General features: G+C 37.5%; 1 protein-coding gene across 2 annotated transcripts in view; it reads left to right on the forward strand.

The window, feature by feature from the left end:
- Positions 1-12,908, forward strand: part of PPP4R3B (protein phosphatase 4 regulatory subunit 3B) — a 64,564-nt gene that overhangs the window by 7,754 nt on the left and 43,902 nt on the right. For both annotated transcript variants that reach the window (XM_065890707.1, XM_065890706.1), the window contains exons 3-4: positions 2,674-2,772; positions 11,213-11,836. In XM_065890707.1, coding sequence (XP_065746779.1) covers positions 2,674-2,772; positions 11,213-11,836 — 723 coding nt within the window. The remainder of the gene's footprint in view (positions 1-2,673; positions 2,773-11,212; positions 11,837-12,908) is intronic.

Here is a 12,908-nt window from a genome sequence, read left to right on the forward strand (position 1 = left end):
TTTAGTTTCTGGGATTTTGACTGGCTTATGGGTAAGAGTTTACTGTTAAGAATGGGAAGGAAAGCACAAAAGAAAATGATAGGAAGAAGGGGACTCAGTTATCTTAATTCAGACTTCGTTGCTTCATTGCTTCGACTTCTCTCTCAGAAGGTAGATTGGAACCAAAATGCAAAGGGCCTTGTATGCCTGGATAAATGGTTTTGAATTTCATTCATTCTGTTGTAATAGTGATGTCCAAAATAGAATGCACAGTATGAATCATTGGAGAAGAAACCTGTTTATTGTATCAAAAGGAGAAGTTGAATTTTGCGAATATTTAATAAAGTCATGTGGTCAAGAGTCAAAAATAAGAATAGTATTCTGAGAGAAGAGTAACGTTTCCATGAAAAGTGTTCTCCGCCTATTGTGAGTTATAGCCTGTATGTGCAGATAACTGTTTACAGATATTTTCCAATTTAAACTAACCTGAAACCCTAACAAAAGGAGCATGTGCCTTAAAATGGGTTGAAAACAGTACTGTAAGTGCAAGTGAACAAGATAATGGTCCAGCTGACATTTACACTCCTAATGTAATCTGTCAGGCAAGTGACAAAGCCGAAATAATGATAAAATAGATATTACAAAAAGTTTCCCCTCCCCCAAAATTCAGAATTATTAAAAGGATGTCACTAAATACGGATTTGTATCTCCTATCATTTATGGATATACTGTGCCCTAACTATATTGGGTCTTAAAATTCTAAATAATAATGATATGGAGCCATTGCAGTTTAAACATTTTTAAATATTGCTTATTTAATCTTTATATAAGCCTTTTAATTTCTATTTTACTGTATGTTTTATAAAATATGGCTATAGTAATATTATACTTCTGTATATAATATGTAAGTAATTTGAGGCACACGGTTTTTAAAAGTTTGGAGAGCACTGTTCATGTAGCTGTTTTGAGGAGTGCTCTAAAAAAACAACTGAGGAACTGAGGAAAGAACATGGAGCTTGTGTGGGTGCCCTAGTGCTTTAACTAGAATAGCCTTGTTTTTATCTCTTTTTTTTTTAATGGAGATTCTTACTAAAATTTTGTTTATAAAAAGCATTCTACTGGTTTTTAAAAAGATTTCACAACCTCTTCTCTACATGGTGGAAGCCACTAAAGGTTTTTAAACAACCTGATAAAATTTTAGAATAGCTGATGGCAAATATCCCTTCCAAGAAGCATGGCCAGCCAGAAGCTAGAACACAGATTTTCAGTGTTCTTCTTACCTGATCACACAGCAGATAAGTATTCATCTGAGGCCCAGATTAATTAAGGGATGAGCTACCAAAGTATTGAAATGTTTTCATTTTTAAAACTTTGTCTTTATTAATCTGGGGCTAACTTTTTTCTTTTTTTTGGCTGCGTTGGGTCTTCATTGCTGCATGCAGGCTTTCCCTAGTTGCGGCGAGCGGGGGCTACTCTTCATTGCAGTGCGAGGGCTTCTCATTGCAGTGGCTTCTCTTGTTTCAGTATGGGCTCTAGGCGCTCGGGCTTCAGTAGTTGTGGCGCATGGGCTCAGTAGTTGTGGCGCATGGGCTCAGTAGTTGTGGCACACGGGCTTAGTTGCTCCGCGGCATGTGGGATCTTCCCGGACCAGGGATTGAACCCGTGTCCCCTACATTGGCAGGCGGATTCTTAACTACTGCACCACCAGGGAAGTCCCTGGGGCTAACTTTTAATTTTATATATTTTTTAATATCAGCATACTATTTATAAGTACTGTCAGCTGAACAATTAATAAATATAAGGTGCTTTCATAGATTATATTTTTGATAATTAGGGAATAAACTTAAATGTGCATTTTTTTTTAAATCAAAGTTTTGGCCATATTAAACTTTCACTATTATGTATCCTTTAAAAGTCCATTTCATTTAGGTGTTGCATAGTGATTTTCGTGTTTAAACTTGCGTGTTTTAATTTAAAACCAAACCTTAGTTTTTAATAAGGGAGTTGACAACTTTTCCCTAAAGGCATAACCTTTTGGGAGGGATATAATTAAGGACATCCAGAAAAACACTTATCTGAAACTGAGGTTTTTAATTTTTTACAATATAAGATGCTGAACTAGGTGCTGTTGGTAATACAGGTAGAGCAATATTTTCTGTCACCATTGTTTCACATTCCTTAATATCCTGAAGCCTCTTCCAGATTTTAAAAAGGCAAAAATAGAAAGGGTCAAACCTTAGGATAATTTTCAGCTATTTAGTTAGCTTACTGGTAACCAGCTTGAAGGGAAAAATAAACGGGTAGGTGGTTAGTGAGTGGAACAGCTGACTTTCTGGAAACAATAGGAAGTAGATGATTAGAATGTCTACATGATATTTTGGCCAAGAATGCTAGACTTTCCATTAAACATTATCTTGGTAATATGAGCTAGAGCCTGCTAACATGTTTTAATATTTTTTGTTTCAGAAAATTGCTCACTGTCATTATCAGTACCAAAGCTATGACTTCATTGCCAGATATTACTAAAATTTCAAAGGATAACAAAATACAGTTATATGATGTCATTTGAGTGTACATTAATTGCACTTACCTGAGGGCATTGCTGTGCTGTTTCCTGTCCTCTTGATTTTTATTTATACTTTGTAGTTGTTTCTTTTCTGGTGTGATGATACAGAAATCTTTATTTTTAAACAGGATACATTAATTGTTTGGTCAGAAGCTGAGAACTATGATCTGGCACTAAGTTTTCAGGAAAAAGCTGGCTGTGATGAGATCTGGGAAAAAATTTGTCAGGTAAGGTTATTTTAGTAATGTTTAACTTAAGTTTGCATGCATTCATGATTTATTTTTTTCATTATATCTAACAGATGTGTATTAGAATGTGGAAAGATAATATCTTCATGGGAGAATTTGATAACCTAACCTACAAATGTCTTCTATGTTAGGCATCAAAATTTTTGAAAATTTTTTTCAAGTTGTAATTTTGTTTTACCACTTTAGATTTTGATAGCATATATTCATAACTAATACCCTACAAAATGTCAAGATCTTCTAACAGAAAAAAGGTTAAATAGTTATGTTCTAAGGCTTTTAGAATTTTCTTTAATATTTGGTCACCTGTTTGCATAATGTTTATGGATAACTGTGTGCCAGACACTAATAATCCAAAGTGCTCATGACTTCAACTCAGAAGGAATTTACAGTGTAGCAGGATATAGGTGGTAACTCTCAGGGTAACTAGAATTTTTTTTTTAAGTGAAGTATATGTTTCAGTTGTGCATTGGAATTTTTTTAATGAAGTTTTTATTTTAGAAGTGTCAGATTTATGGAAAACATGAGCAGAAAATAGTTTCTATATGCTCCTCTGCCTGATATCTCCTCCCCTCACAGTTTCCCCTATTAAATAGTTTTCCCTATTAGCATCTTACATTAGTATACATATTGGTCACAATTAATGAACTAATATTCATACATTATTATGTATTATTATTATTTATACATTATTATTAACTAAATTCTACATTTATTCAGATTTCCTCAGCTTAAATGTCAGTGTTCCAGAATCCTGTTCAGGGTACCAGATTACATTTAGTAGTTATGTCTCCTTGGGCAAATCTGGGCCATGACAGTTGGTAAATCATAAAATTCATTTTTAATTACTATTTTCTGTAAATGGAGATCACTGTGTTTCAGTGGTTGCCTAGTCTAATCTTCTATTACAGTGGGTTTTTTTAATATAAATTTATTTATTTTTGGATGCGTTGGGTCTTTGTTGTTGAGCACCGACTTTCTCTAGTTGCGGTGAGCAGGGGCTACTCTTCGTTGCAGTGCACGGGCTTCTCATTGCAGTGGCTTCTGTTGCTGTGGAGCGCAGGCTCTAGAGCGCAGGCTGAATAGTTGTGGCACATGGGCTTAATTGCTCCGCGGCATGCGGGATCTTCCCGGACCAGGGATCTAACCCATGTCCCCTGCATTGGCAGACAGATTCTTAACCACTGTGCCACCAGGGAAGTCCCTATAGTGTTTTTTGACTGTTGTCATTTCACTTATATCAGCTTTACCTCTAGGGATTCTTATCACTGAAGGTTCTTTTTTTATATTATTTATTTATTCATTTTTGGCTGCGTTGGGTCTTTGTTGCTGCGCGTGGGCTTTCTTTAGTTGCAGTGAGCAGGCTTCTCATTGTGGTGTCTTCTCTTGTTGCAGAGCACAGGCTGTAGGCACGTGGGCTTCCGTAGTTGTGGCTCGTGGGCTCTAGAGCGCAGTCTCAGTAGTTGTGGCACGTGGGCTTAGTTGCTCCACGGCATGTGGGATCTTCCCGGACCAGGGCTCGAACCCATGTCCCCTGCATTGGCAAGCAGACTCCCAACCACTGTGCCACCAGGGAAGCCCTCACTGACGGTTCTTGAGTTAGTTTTATGGATCTGACCACAATCATTCTTTTTCCTTGGTCCTCCCAATAACAGTGCCAAACAGCATAATAAAGTGGCCTATGAAAGTGTAGTAAGAATCTTACCATTCCATAGAAAGTTTATTTGACATATGGCTCTAGATCACTAAACTTTTCTTATCTGGGAGTAGATGGCTTGTTTCTTTCCTACCTCCTATCTGACTGTGTATGCATCATGTATTGCCGGAGCATTATTAGTATACATACATACTAGAATTCTAGTTGATGAACGGTTGAAAACATTAGTAAATATGCTATTTCTTTAATTTGTACAATATACATAAGAATATAATCCTAATTGTTTTGTTAATATTTCACCTTTTTGTTTTGCCTGTTTTTAAACCTGTTGATGGTGATGGCAAGAAGGTCTTCATTTTTACCCTTTTTTATCTCATGTGCTCTCCAAGGATTGAGATTGAATTTTATGTTTGCAAAGTCTTCTGTAAAGTGAGGTGTAAGATCTAAAAAAAAGTGACCTCTATTGCAGACATACATATGCAGTTCATAAGTACTTGCTGTTCTGTTCTTAATAAACTTAAACCATGAATTCATTCATCTATGAAATGGGGGGAAAAATATTCCATGTAAATAATGAAGGCAATAATTTCAAAATGAAAGATTACTTTTCCATAATATTTATAAGGCTGTTCAGAATATTAATAGCAGTATATAAAGACTAACCTTTTTTTATGATAAATTACTGAAACGTGATATTTTATTTTGTTTTCTCTCTCCAATACCAGCATGGCAACAGGCACACGTTGTGTATGTACTTGGTATATATTTGAAGAATGAGTGAATAAAACAGAAGACAAACATCTTATTTAGAACTAGGATGTTGAATTACATGCCTGCTAGAACATAAATTTATATTGTGGATAATATTTTCCAGTGATCAGCATATTCAGTTATACTTTGCCCCACTTTTCCCCTCCCCACACCTCAGCACATGCTGTTTAATATATGTTCTTGGATATATATATATATTCTTAATGACTTTGTACTTTTGTCTTAGAACTTTTCGCTGAAATTTGTTTTTTACTCTTTTCACTCATGTAGTTCGGGAGGTCTCCAAGACCACTCACAGGTTCACTAATTCACTAGAAAGACTTAGAGAACTCCACAAAGCTATTATACTCATGGTGCAGTTTATTACAATGATGGGATTCAGGTTAAAATTACCATTGGGAAAAGGCACATCGGTCAGAGTCTAGGAGAGTTCCAGGCGTCAGTATCCAATTTTCTCTTTTCAGAATAGTCATGCAGACAGCACTTAACTTCTCACAGCAACGATGGGTGGCAACATGTACAGAGTATTACTGACCAGGGAAGCTTACCCAAACCTTTGTGCCCAGCATTTTCATTGGGGTGTTAGTCATATAAGCAGGCTGAATACCCATGTGGCTAACTCTAGCTTCCAGCACTCCCAGAGGTTGAGCTGATATTGTGTGGCCCCAGATCTCCTCCATAAACCATACAGTTATCCACACATGTATGTGGACTGTCCAGCATAGCCCAAGGTAAACAAAATAACTCCCAACAGATAGGATATTCAGAGTGCTTAGAGGTTGACTCTCAGGAGTTAGGCAAGGTCCAAACCTTTCTTTGGGCAAGATTAGTTCTTTACTGCAAAGGCCACCCTTTGGCCCTTGGCCAAGACTTACAGCAAAATGGTCATATTTGTCTAAGCATCTACACTTAGTGTAGCATTTATATGACAGAGCAATAGTATCAGTATGAATATGCCTAACATTTGGAGGAGTCAGTGTGGGCTAGGAGTAGATTTAAAGCAACAACTGTTCTATCCTATAAAGCCATGATTTACTTTTTATATTTTTGCACTATTTTGACTGCTCATTACCCTCCTTGATCTACCACAGTTTGTACCTTATGGTAAACTCATAGAGAACTCTTTAGTATAGAAATTAGCTGATGGTTAACAGTTAGTAAGTCCACTTATTCCTCATGCCAGTCATTTTCTATCAACATTACATGCTAAGGAGGCTTTAATTCAGTTTCCTAATACATTTGATGATAATATCAATATTATCATAAGGCTTATGTACATGAGGTAGTTGGATCAACAGTGGCAATGTTATACCATATTGCGGTATGGTAGTAGATGTAACCTGAAAAAAGTAAGAGTCAGTAGATACTGGCACATTATAAGAATCCCACTCAGTCATTAATAATTGGTCCAGTTCATCATATTGTATGACAGTGTCTCCCAGGGTGGTGTCAGCTCTATCAAGTAGACTTACAGACTTCCATTCGACCTTGTTGAGTCCCAGGAGCAGTGGTAGACTTGGGAAACATATGGCTTCACCCTTCCAGGCATCTGTTACAATTGAGCTAAGAGAATATCATATCTTACTCTGAGCTTTTTGTAAGGCACCAGTGTTAATAATAGATTTCCTTCATTACATTACCTATTTATTTATTCCTTTGCCCTCTGTTACCATTTCTCCTCCCCATTTGTCATTGATTTTTACGCAAACTTTTCAGCCTTTGAAAGGAATGTTAGGTTTGGCCACTCTGCTGGTCTAGCAAGGTTAATTTTTTACTGCACAACTCAGTACTGTACTTTTAAGATCTAGCCATGTTGCTGAGTATACATTTAGTTTATTGCTCCCAGCTACTGTGTTGTATTCAACAGAACCATACGCTGTGTTTTACTTTTTAATTCTGGGAGGTCATTGCTGACCTTTGAAAGAACAATTTCAATAAAAAACCTGTTTTTTGTCATTTCTTAACCACTTATAATAAGAAAATAGAACTCCTCTCTGAAAAAGATTGACAGCTCAAAGAGCAATAAGTATCTTAAGGGGAATGGTGAATGACAGAACAAAAGAATCATTGTGGGGAGAGAAATTACAAAAACAAGGGCTAAGGGACTTCTGTGGTGGCACAGTGGTTAAGACTCTACACTCCCAGTGCAGGGGGCCTGGGTTCAATCCCTGGTCAGGGAACTAGATCCCACATGCATGCTGCAACTAAGAGTTCGTGTGCCACAACTAAGGAGCCCACATGCCACAACTAAGGAGCTGGCAAGCCACAACTAAGGACACAACCTGCTGGCAACTAAAACCCAGCACAACCAAATTAATTAATTTTTTAAAAAAGAGCTAAGATAATTGATACATATTGAGCTCTTAGAAAGCATAAAATCAGAAGTACATATGGAAGTTCTAACCTCAGAAAAGGGTAGAGACATTTTCTTTGAAACAGATGAAGGAATTGAATGAAGATAAGTTGTGAGATGGAAAAGAAGAATGTTGGAGGAAGTTGAGTACTGATGGCCTCTTTTTTTCCCAAAGGGAAAAAGTTCTCTCTTATGAGACTTAAAGGGGAAAGTAATAGTGTTTGACCCTTGAAAAGGGAAAAAAATTAAAGCAGTAGCTATAAGGGACTAGGATAGGAGTGTGGAAAAGAGAAATTTTCATCGAGAAGCCTACTGATAGTGTGGACTTACCATGAACCTTATCACAACAAAAGTTTGGTTTATTCCTTAATGCTGTTTTCTTTTAAATTATTTATTTTTGGCTGCGTTGGGTCTTGATTGCTGCACGGGGGCTTTCTCTAGCTGCAGCGAGCGGGAGCTACTCTTGGTTTCAGTGCGCAGGCTTCTCACTGCAGTGGCTTCTCGTTGCAGAGCATGGGCTTTAGGCACACGGGCTTCAGTAATTGTGGCACGTGGGCTCAGTAATTGTGACTCATGGGCTCTAGAGCGCAGGCTCAGTAGTTGTGGTGCACGGGCTTAGTTTCTCCGCGGCATGTGGGATCGTCCCGAACCAGAGATCGAACCCGTGTCCCCTGCATTGGCAGGCGGATTCTTAATGACTGCACCCAGGGAAGCCCCCTTAATGCTGTTTGACCAATATTGGAGAGGAAGGGGCTGTGCTTAACGGAGCCTCTCAGGGACCCAAGTTGATAGAGAATTCATTTTAATACTTCCATGATTATTGCAAAGTGGGAAAGAAAGGTGGCAAATCAGAGCACTGGTTTTTGAAAGCTCTTCCCAGAAGTTATACATGGCACTTTGCTCACATTTTATTGGCCAAAGCAAGTCACACAGCTACATGTAACTTCATGGAAGCAATGAACTCATGTGCCACAAGAGGGAGAGAACCAGAAATATCTGGTGGACAGCACTATTGTCATCCAGGTAGACACTTGGGTTTATGTGATGTTGACAGATTAGGTCAGTCAGGGTTACGTTCAGGATGAATCCAGGAAGCTTGTAAGGGATAATACTAGATAACAAAGAAATAAACATGCTGTAACCTAGTGGTTACATGCATGGTTCTGGAGCTGTGCTTTTATTCTTAAACATATGCAAACTATGTTCATTTGAAGTTTAAGTTAACTCCTGGTTTCCTCTTATTTGTTCTTTGTAACCTCTGATTCTTCTTCCTTCCCCTCACACTACGTTTTCTCTTTTCTCTGGTTAGTGTCAGTCTTCTGGCTTTAACTGTTACCCTAATGCCAAATCTCTATCTTCTGTCCTATTCTTTTTCCAGAGTAGTAGGCCCACAGATTGAATTGCCAGCTGGATATTCAAACAACTCAAACTTAATAAAACTGAACTCTTCCTAGCATTCCTCTTCCACGTTCCCAGTTTTTGTTAAAGAAGCCATAATCTTCCCAATGATGGGTTTAAAACTATAGGGTCATTGTGTTTCCTTCTCTCTTTTGTAGCTATCCCATATCTGTCCCAACATCACTATCCAAATTCAGTTGTTCATGTAGCCTTTGGAATAACACCCTAATTTATCTATATTTTCAAATTTGTCTCATGCAGCTGATGCCAGGTTAATTTTCTGAAGGACAGTGCTACACATTCACTTCCCTGAACAGTAATGCAGGTCTTTTAGCTTGACTTTTCATGATCTGGCTAGAGTCTACATTTCCATTTTTGCTGTTTGCCATATGCATGTCACATATTTCCATTTCTCTGGCTCTGTGCTCTTCCCTTTGCACTTTGGGTACCTTTATCTCCCCTCAGAATCTTACCTATCTTTGAAGGTCCACTTAAAATCTCAGATGCCACTGTTTTTTTTTTCTTTTTTTGAATTTTATTTTATTTATTTTTTTATACAGCAGGTTCTGATTAGTTATCTATTCTATACATATTACTGTATACATGTCAATCCCAATCTCCCAGTTCATACCACCACCACCACCACCACCACCACCACCACCACCACCACCACCACCACCACCACCACCCCTGCCACTTTCCCCCCTTGGGGTCCATACGTTTGTTCTCTACATCTGTGTTTCTGTTTCTGCCCTGCAAACTGGTTCATCTGTACCATTTTTCTAGATTCCACATATATGCATTAATATACGATATTTATTTTTCTCTTTCTGACTGACTTCACTCTGTATGACAGTCTCTAGATCCATCCACGACCCCACAAATGACCCAGTTTCATTCCTTTTTATGAAGTGCCACTGCTTTTATGATTCCTTCCTTGTGTTCTCTGCTCACCCATACCCCAAGAGCTGGAATTTCCCTTCCTCTGAGTTTCCAAGGCATTTTATCTGAACTGTTCTTATGACCTTGTTACTTATATTTTCTCTTATATTTATGTGTCATCCTCCCTAAGCCCAGCTACTCTGTTGAGAACTCAGAAGTAAAAGAAATACCTTCATTCCTCTAGGGAAAAAAAGTATCCTGTATGCATCAGTATATCTGTCTACTTTTTTCTCTGAGTTCTTAGGTCTTTTTTCACATGTTGCTTTGGATTTGGAAATTTGTGGAAATTTGTGGAACTTTTTCTGCTTAGGATATTCGAGGTGTTTTAAGGTGGAGAAGAGAGGATGATTGCACTCTTGGATTATGAATTAGAAAAATTTATGAAAAGTAAAGTTCTAAACATTTTTTGTTAGACTAATTCATTATAGAAAATTTGTTAGCCATGCTTTTCTTGAATCATAAAGTAGTCAACCTGAATCATAAAGCAGTTCTTTATTCATTGTTGTGATTTTTATCTAGATAATACTTGAAGGCTTTATCACAGATGTTAAATGAATGCCAGTTTTTAAAAGAATAGACTTTATTTATTAGTCTATTTATCAGCTTCAGGCTCAGAGCAAAAGCAAATACTTTTCCAAAAGTGAATTTCAAAAGTATTTTGAGGAAATCATATTTTCTTACTCTTGAATATACAGGGAGTTGGGTTTTAATTTGGTTTGAACTCAGTAGTGTCCTTGTTAAGCCAGTGTGATGGTGCTTTTTCATACATAATAATTTTGGGGGACCAACAGAAGAGAGTTACTTTCTGCAAAATTCACTCTACTAGGTAGAGTGAATTTTAATAAACAACTGCAAGTGGTTATTACATAATTTAATATCAAACAACATAACGTTAGCTGAAATACTCAGGTTATTAGGGATCAGAGTTAACCTCAAGTTGTAAGTTGGGAAATTTAGAGGTGAAACCATCTGCAGTCAGTAACTTAAGACTCAAATAACTGACTCTAAACTAGTTGTATTTTCCCACTCTAGACTTCACTTTTAATTAACAATGACTATTAGTATTGATTCCTTGAAAGTATTGATTTTTACTTAAATTCACTAGTCAGGGGACTTCCAGCAGTCTAGCGGGGGCAGGGGTTCAATCCCTGGTCGGGAACTAGGATCCCACATGCTGTGAGTCGTGGCCCAAAAAAAAGAAATTTATTTTTTTAAAAAAATTGAATGATCAGTGATTTGATTCCCAAAATTCTGAATTCTTTTGTATTTTAAGGTAACCAGCTGTACTTGGATATTTTTAGGTTCAAGGTAAGGATCCATCAGTGGAAGTCACACAGGACCTCATTGATGAATCAGAAGAAGAACGATTTGAAGAAATGCCTGAAACCAGTCATCTGATTGACCTGCCCACATGTGAACTCAATAAACTTGAAGAGATTGCTGACTTAGTTACCTCAGTTCTCTCCTCACCTATCCGTAGGGAAAAGCTGGCTCTGGCCTTGGAAAATGAAGGCTATATTAAAAAACTACTGCAGCTGTTCCAAGCTTGTGAGAACCTAGAAAACACTGAAGGCTTACACCATTTGTATGAAATTATTAGAGGAATCTTATTCCTAAATAAGGCAACTCTGTTTGAGGTAATGTTTTCTGATGAGTGTATCATGGATGTCGTGGGATGCCTTGAATATGACCCTGCTTTGGCTCAGCCAAAAAGGCACAGAGAATTCTTGACCAAAACTGCAAAGTTTAAGGAAGTTATACCAATAACAGACTCTGAACTAAGGCAAAAAATACATCAGACTTACAGGGTACAGTACATTCAGGACATCATTTTGCCTACACCATCAGTTTTTGAAGAGAATTTTCTTTCTACTCTTACATCTTTTATTTTCTTCAACAAAGTTGAAATAGTCAGCATGTTGCAGGTAAGTAAACTGAGGTGTTCTTCATAATTTTGTTTTCAGATATTTAGTCCCTGTAATAGTTAAGCTGGTGTTCATTCCTTCGTTTTGAAAGATTTCTTTTGTTTACTTTAATTGTACTATCAAGCGTAGAAATCAGGGCTTTATCTCATTTTTTTCTGAAGAAGAATCATTTCTTAATGTGACCTTTTATATTTCTAAATGTCCTATCATGCAGCTGGGTTTTTTTTTTTTAACTTTTTGTTTTTAAAAACTTGTGGTAGAGCATACATGACCTAAAATTCAAAATTTTAACAATTTTTAAGTGTACAATTCATAGCATTAAGTACATTCACAGTGTTATGCAGCCATCACCATTATCCATTTCCAGAACTTTTTCATCATCTGAAACAGAGGCAGCTGTTTTTTTTTAATATTTTTTATTCCATTTTGTGAGACCTAGTTATTATTGGGGATATGCGTGAGTGTGTGTGCTTAAAGCTTCCGAAATAATTCAGATGTGCAGCCAGAATTGAGAAACATTCATTAATTTTCAGTAAATGATAGTCAGATTATTTGCTATGGAAGTTGATTTTATTCTCTCTCCTTGAGTTGTAAAGTAGGAGTCTTATACCATGTTTATATCATGTTAATCCTTTATACCCTAACAGTTTGGTAAGCATGATTTTGAAGATTTTACTTTACTTGTGATAGTATACTAACAGTTTCCTGCATAACTGCCTTTGTTATTTACACATCAGTCACTAAGTTTATTGAGCTGCTACTACAGTACTTAGTGAGGTTAGTGGTTCTCAAGTAATGTCTGTGGACCCCTGGGAGTACCTGAAGCCGTTTCAAAGAAGTCTGTGAAGTTTTTCCTTTTCCAGCTTGCTGTCACTGTGAGGCTGTATTTTCTTCATGTACTTCAACCAAAACAACATATTGGGCTTCCCTGGTGGCGCAGTGGTTGAGAGTCCGCCTGCCGATGCAGGGGACATGGGTTCGTGCCCTGGTCTGGGAGGATCCCACATGCCGCGGAGCGGCTGGGCCCATGAGCCATGGCTGCTGAGCCTGCGTGTCCGGAGCCTGTGCTCTG

This window comes from Phocoena phocoena, chromosome 14 (genome assembly GCF_963924675.1).
Source record: "Phocoena phocoena chromosome 14, mPhoPho1.1, whole genome shotgun sequence".
In the NCBI taxonomy this organism is placed as follows: Eukaryota; Metazoa; Chordata; class Mammalia; order Artiodactyla; family Phocoenidae; genus Phocoena; species Phocoena phocoena.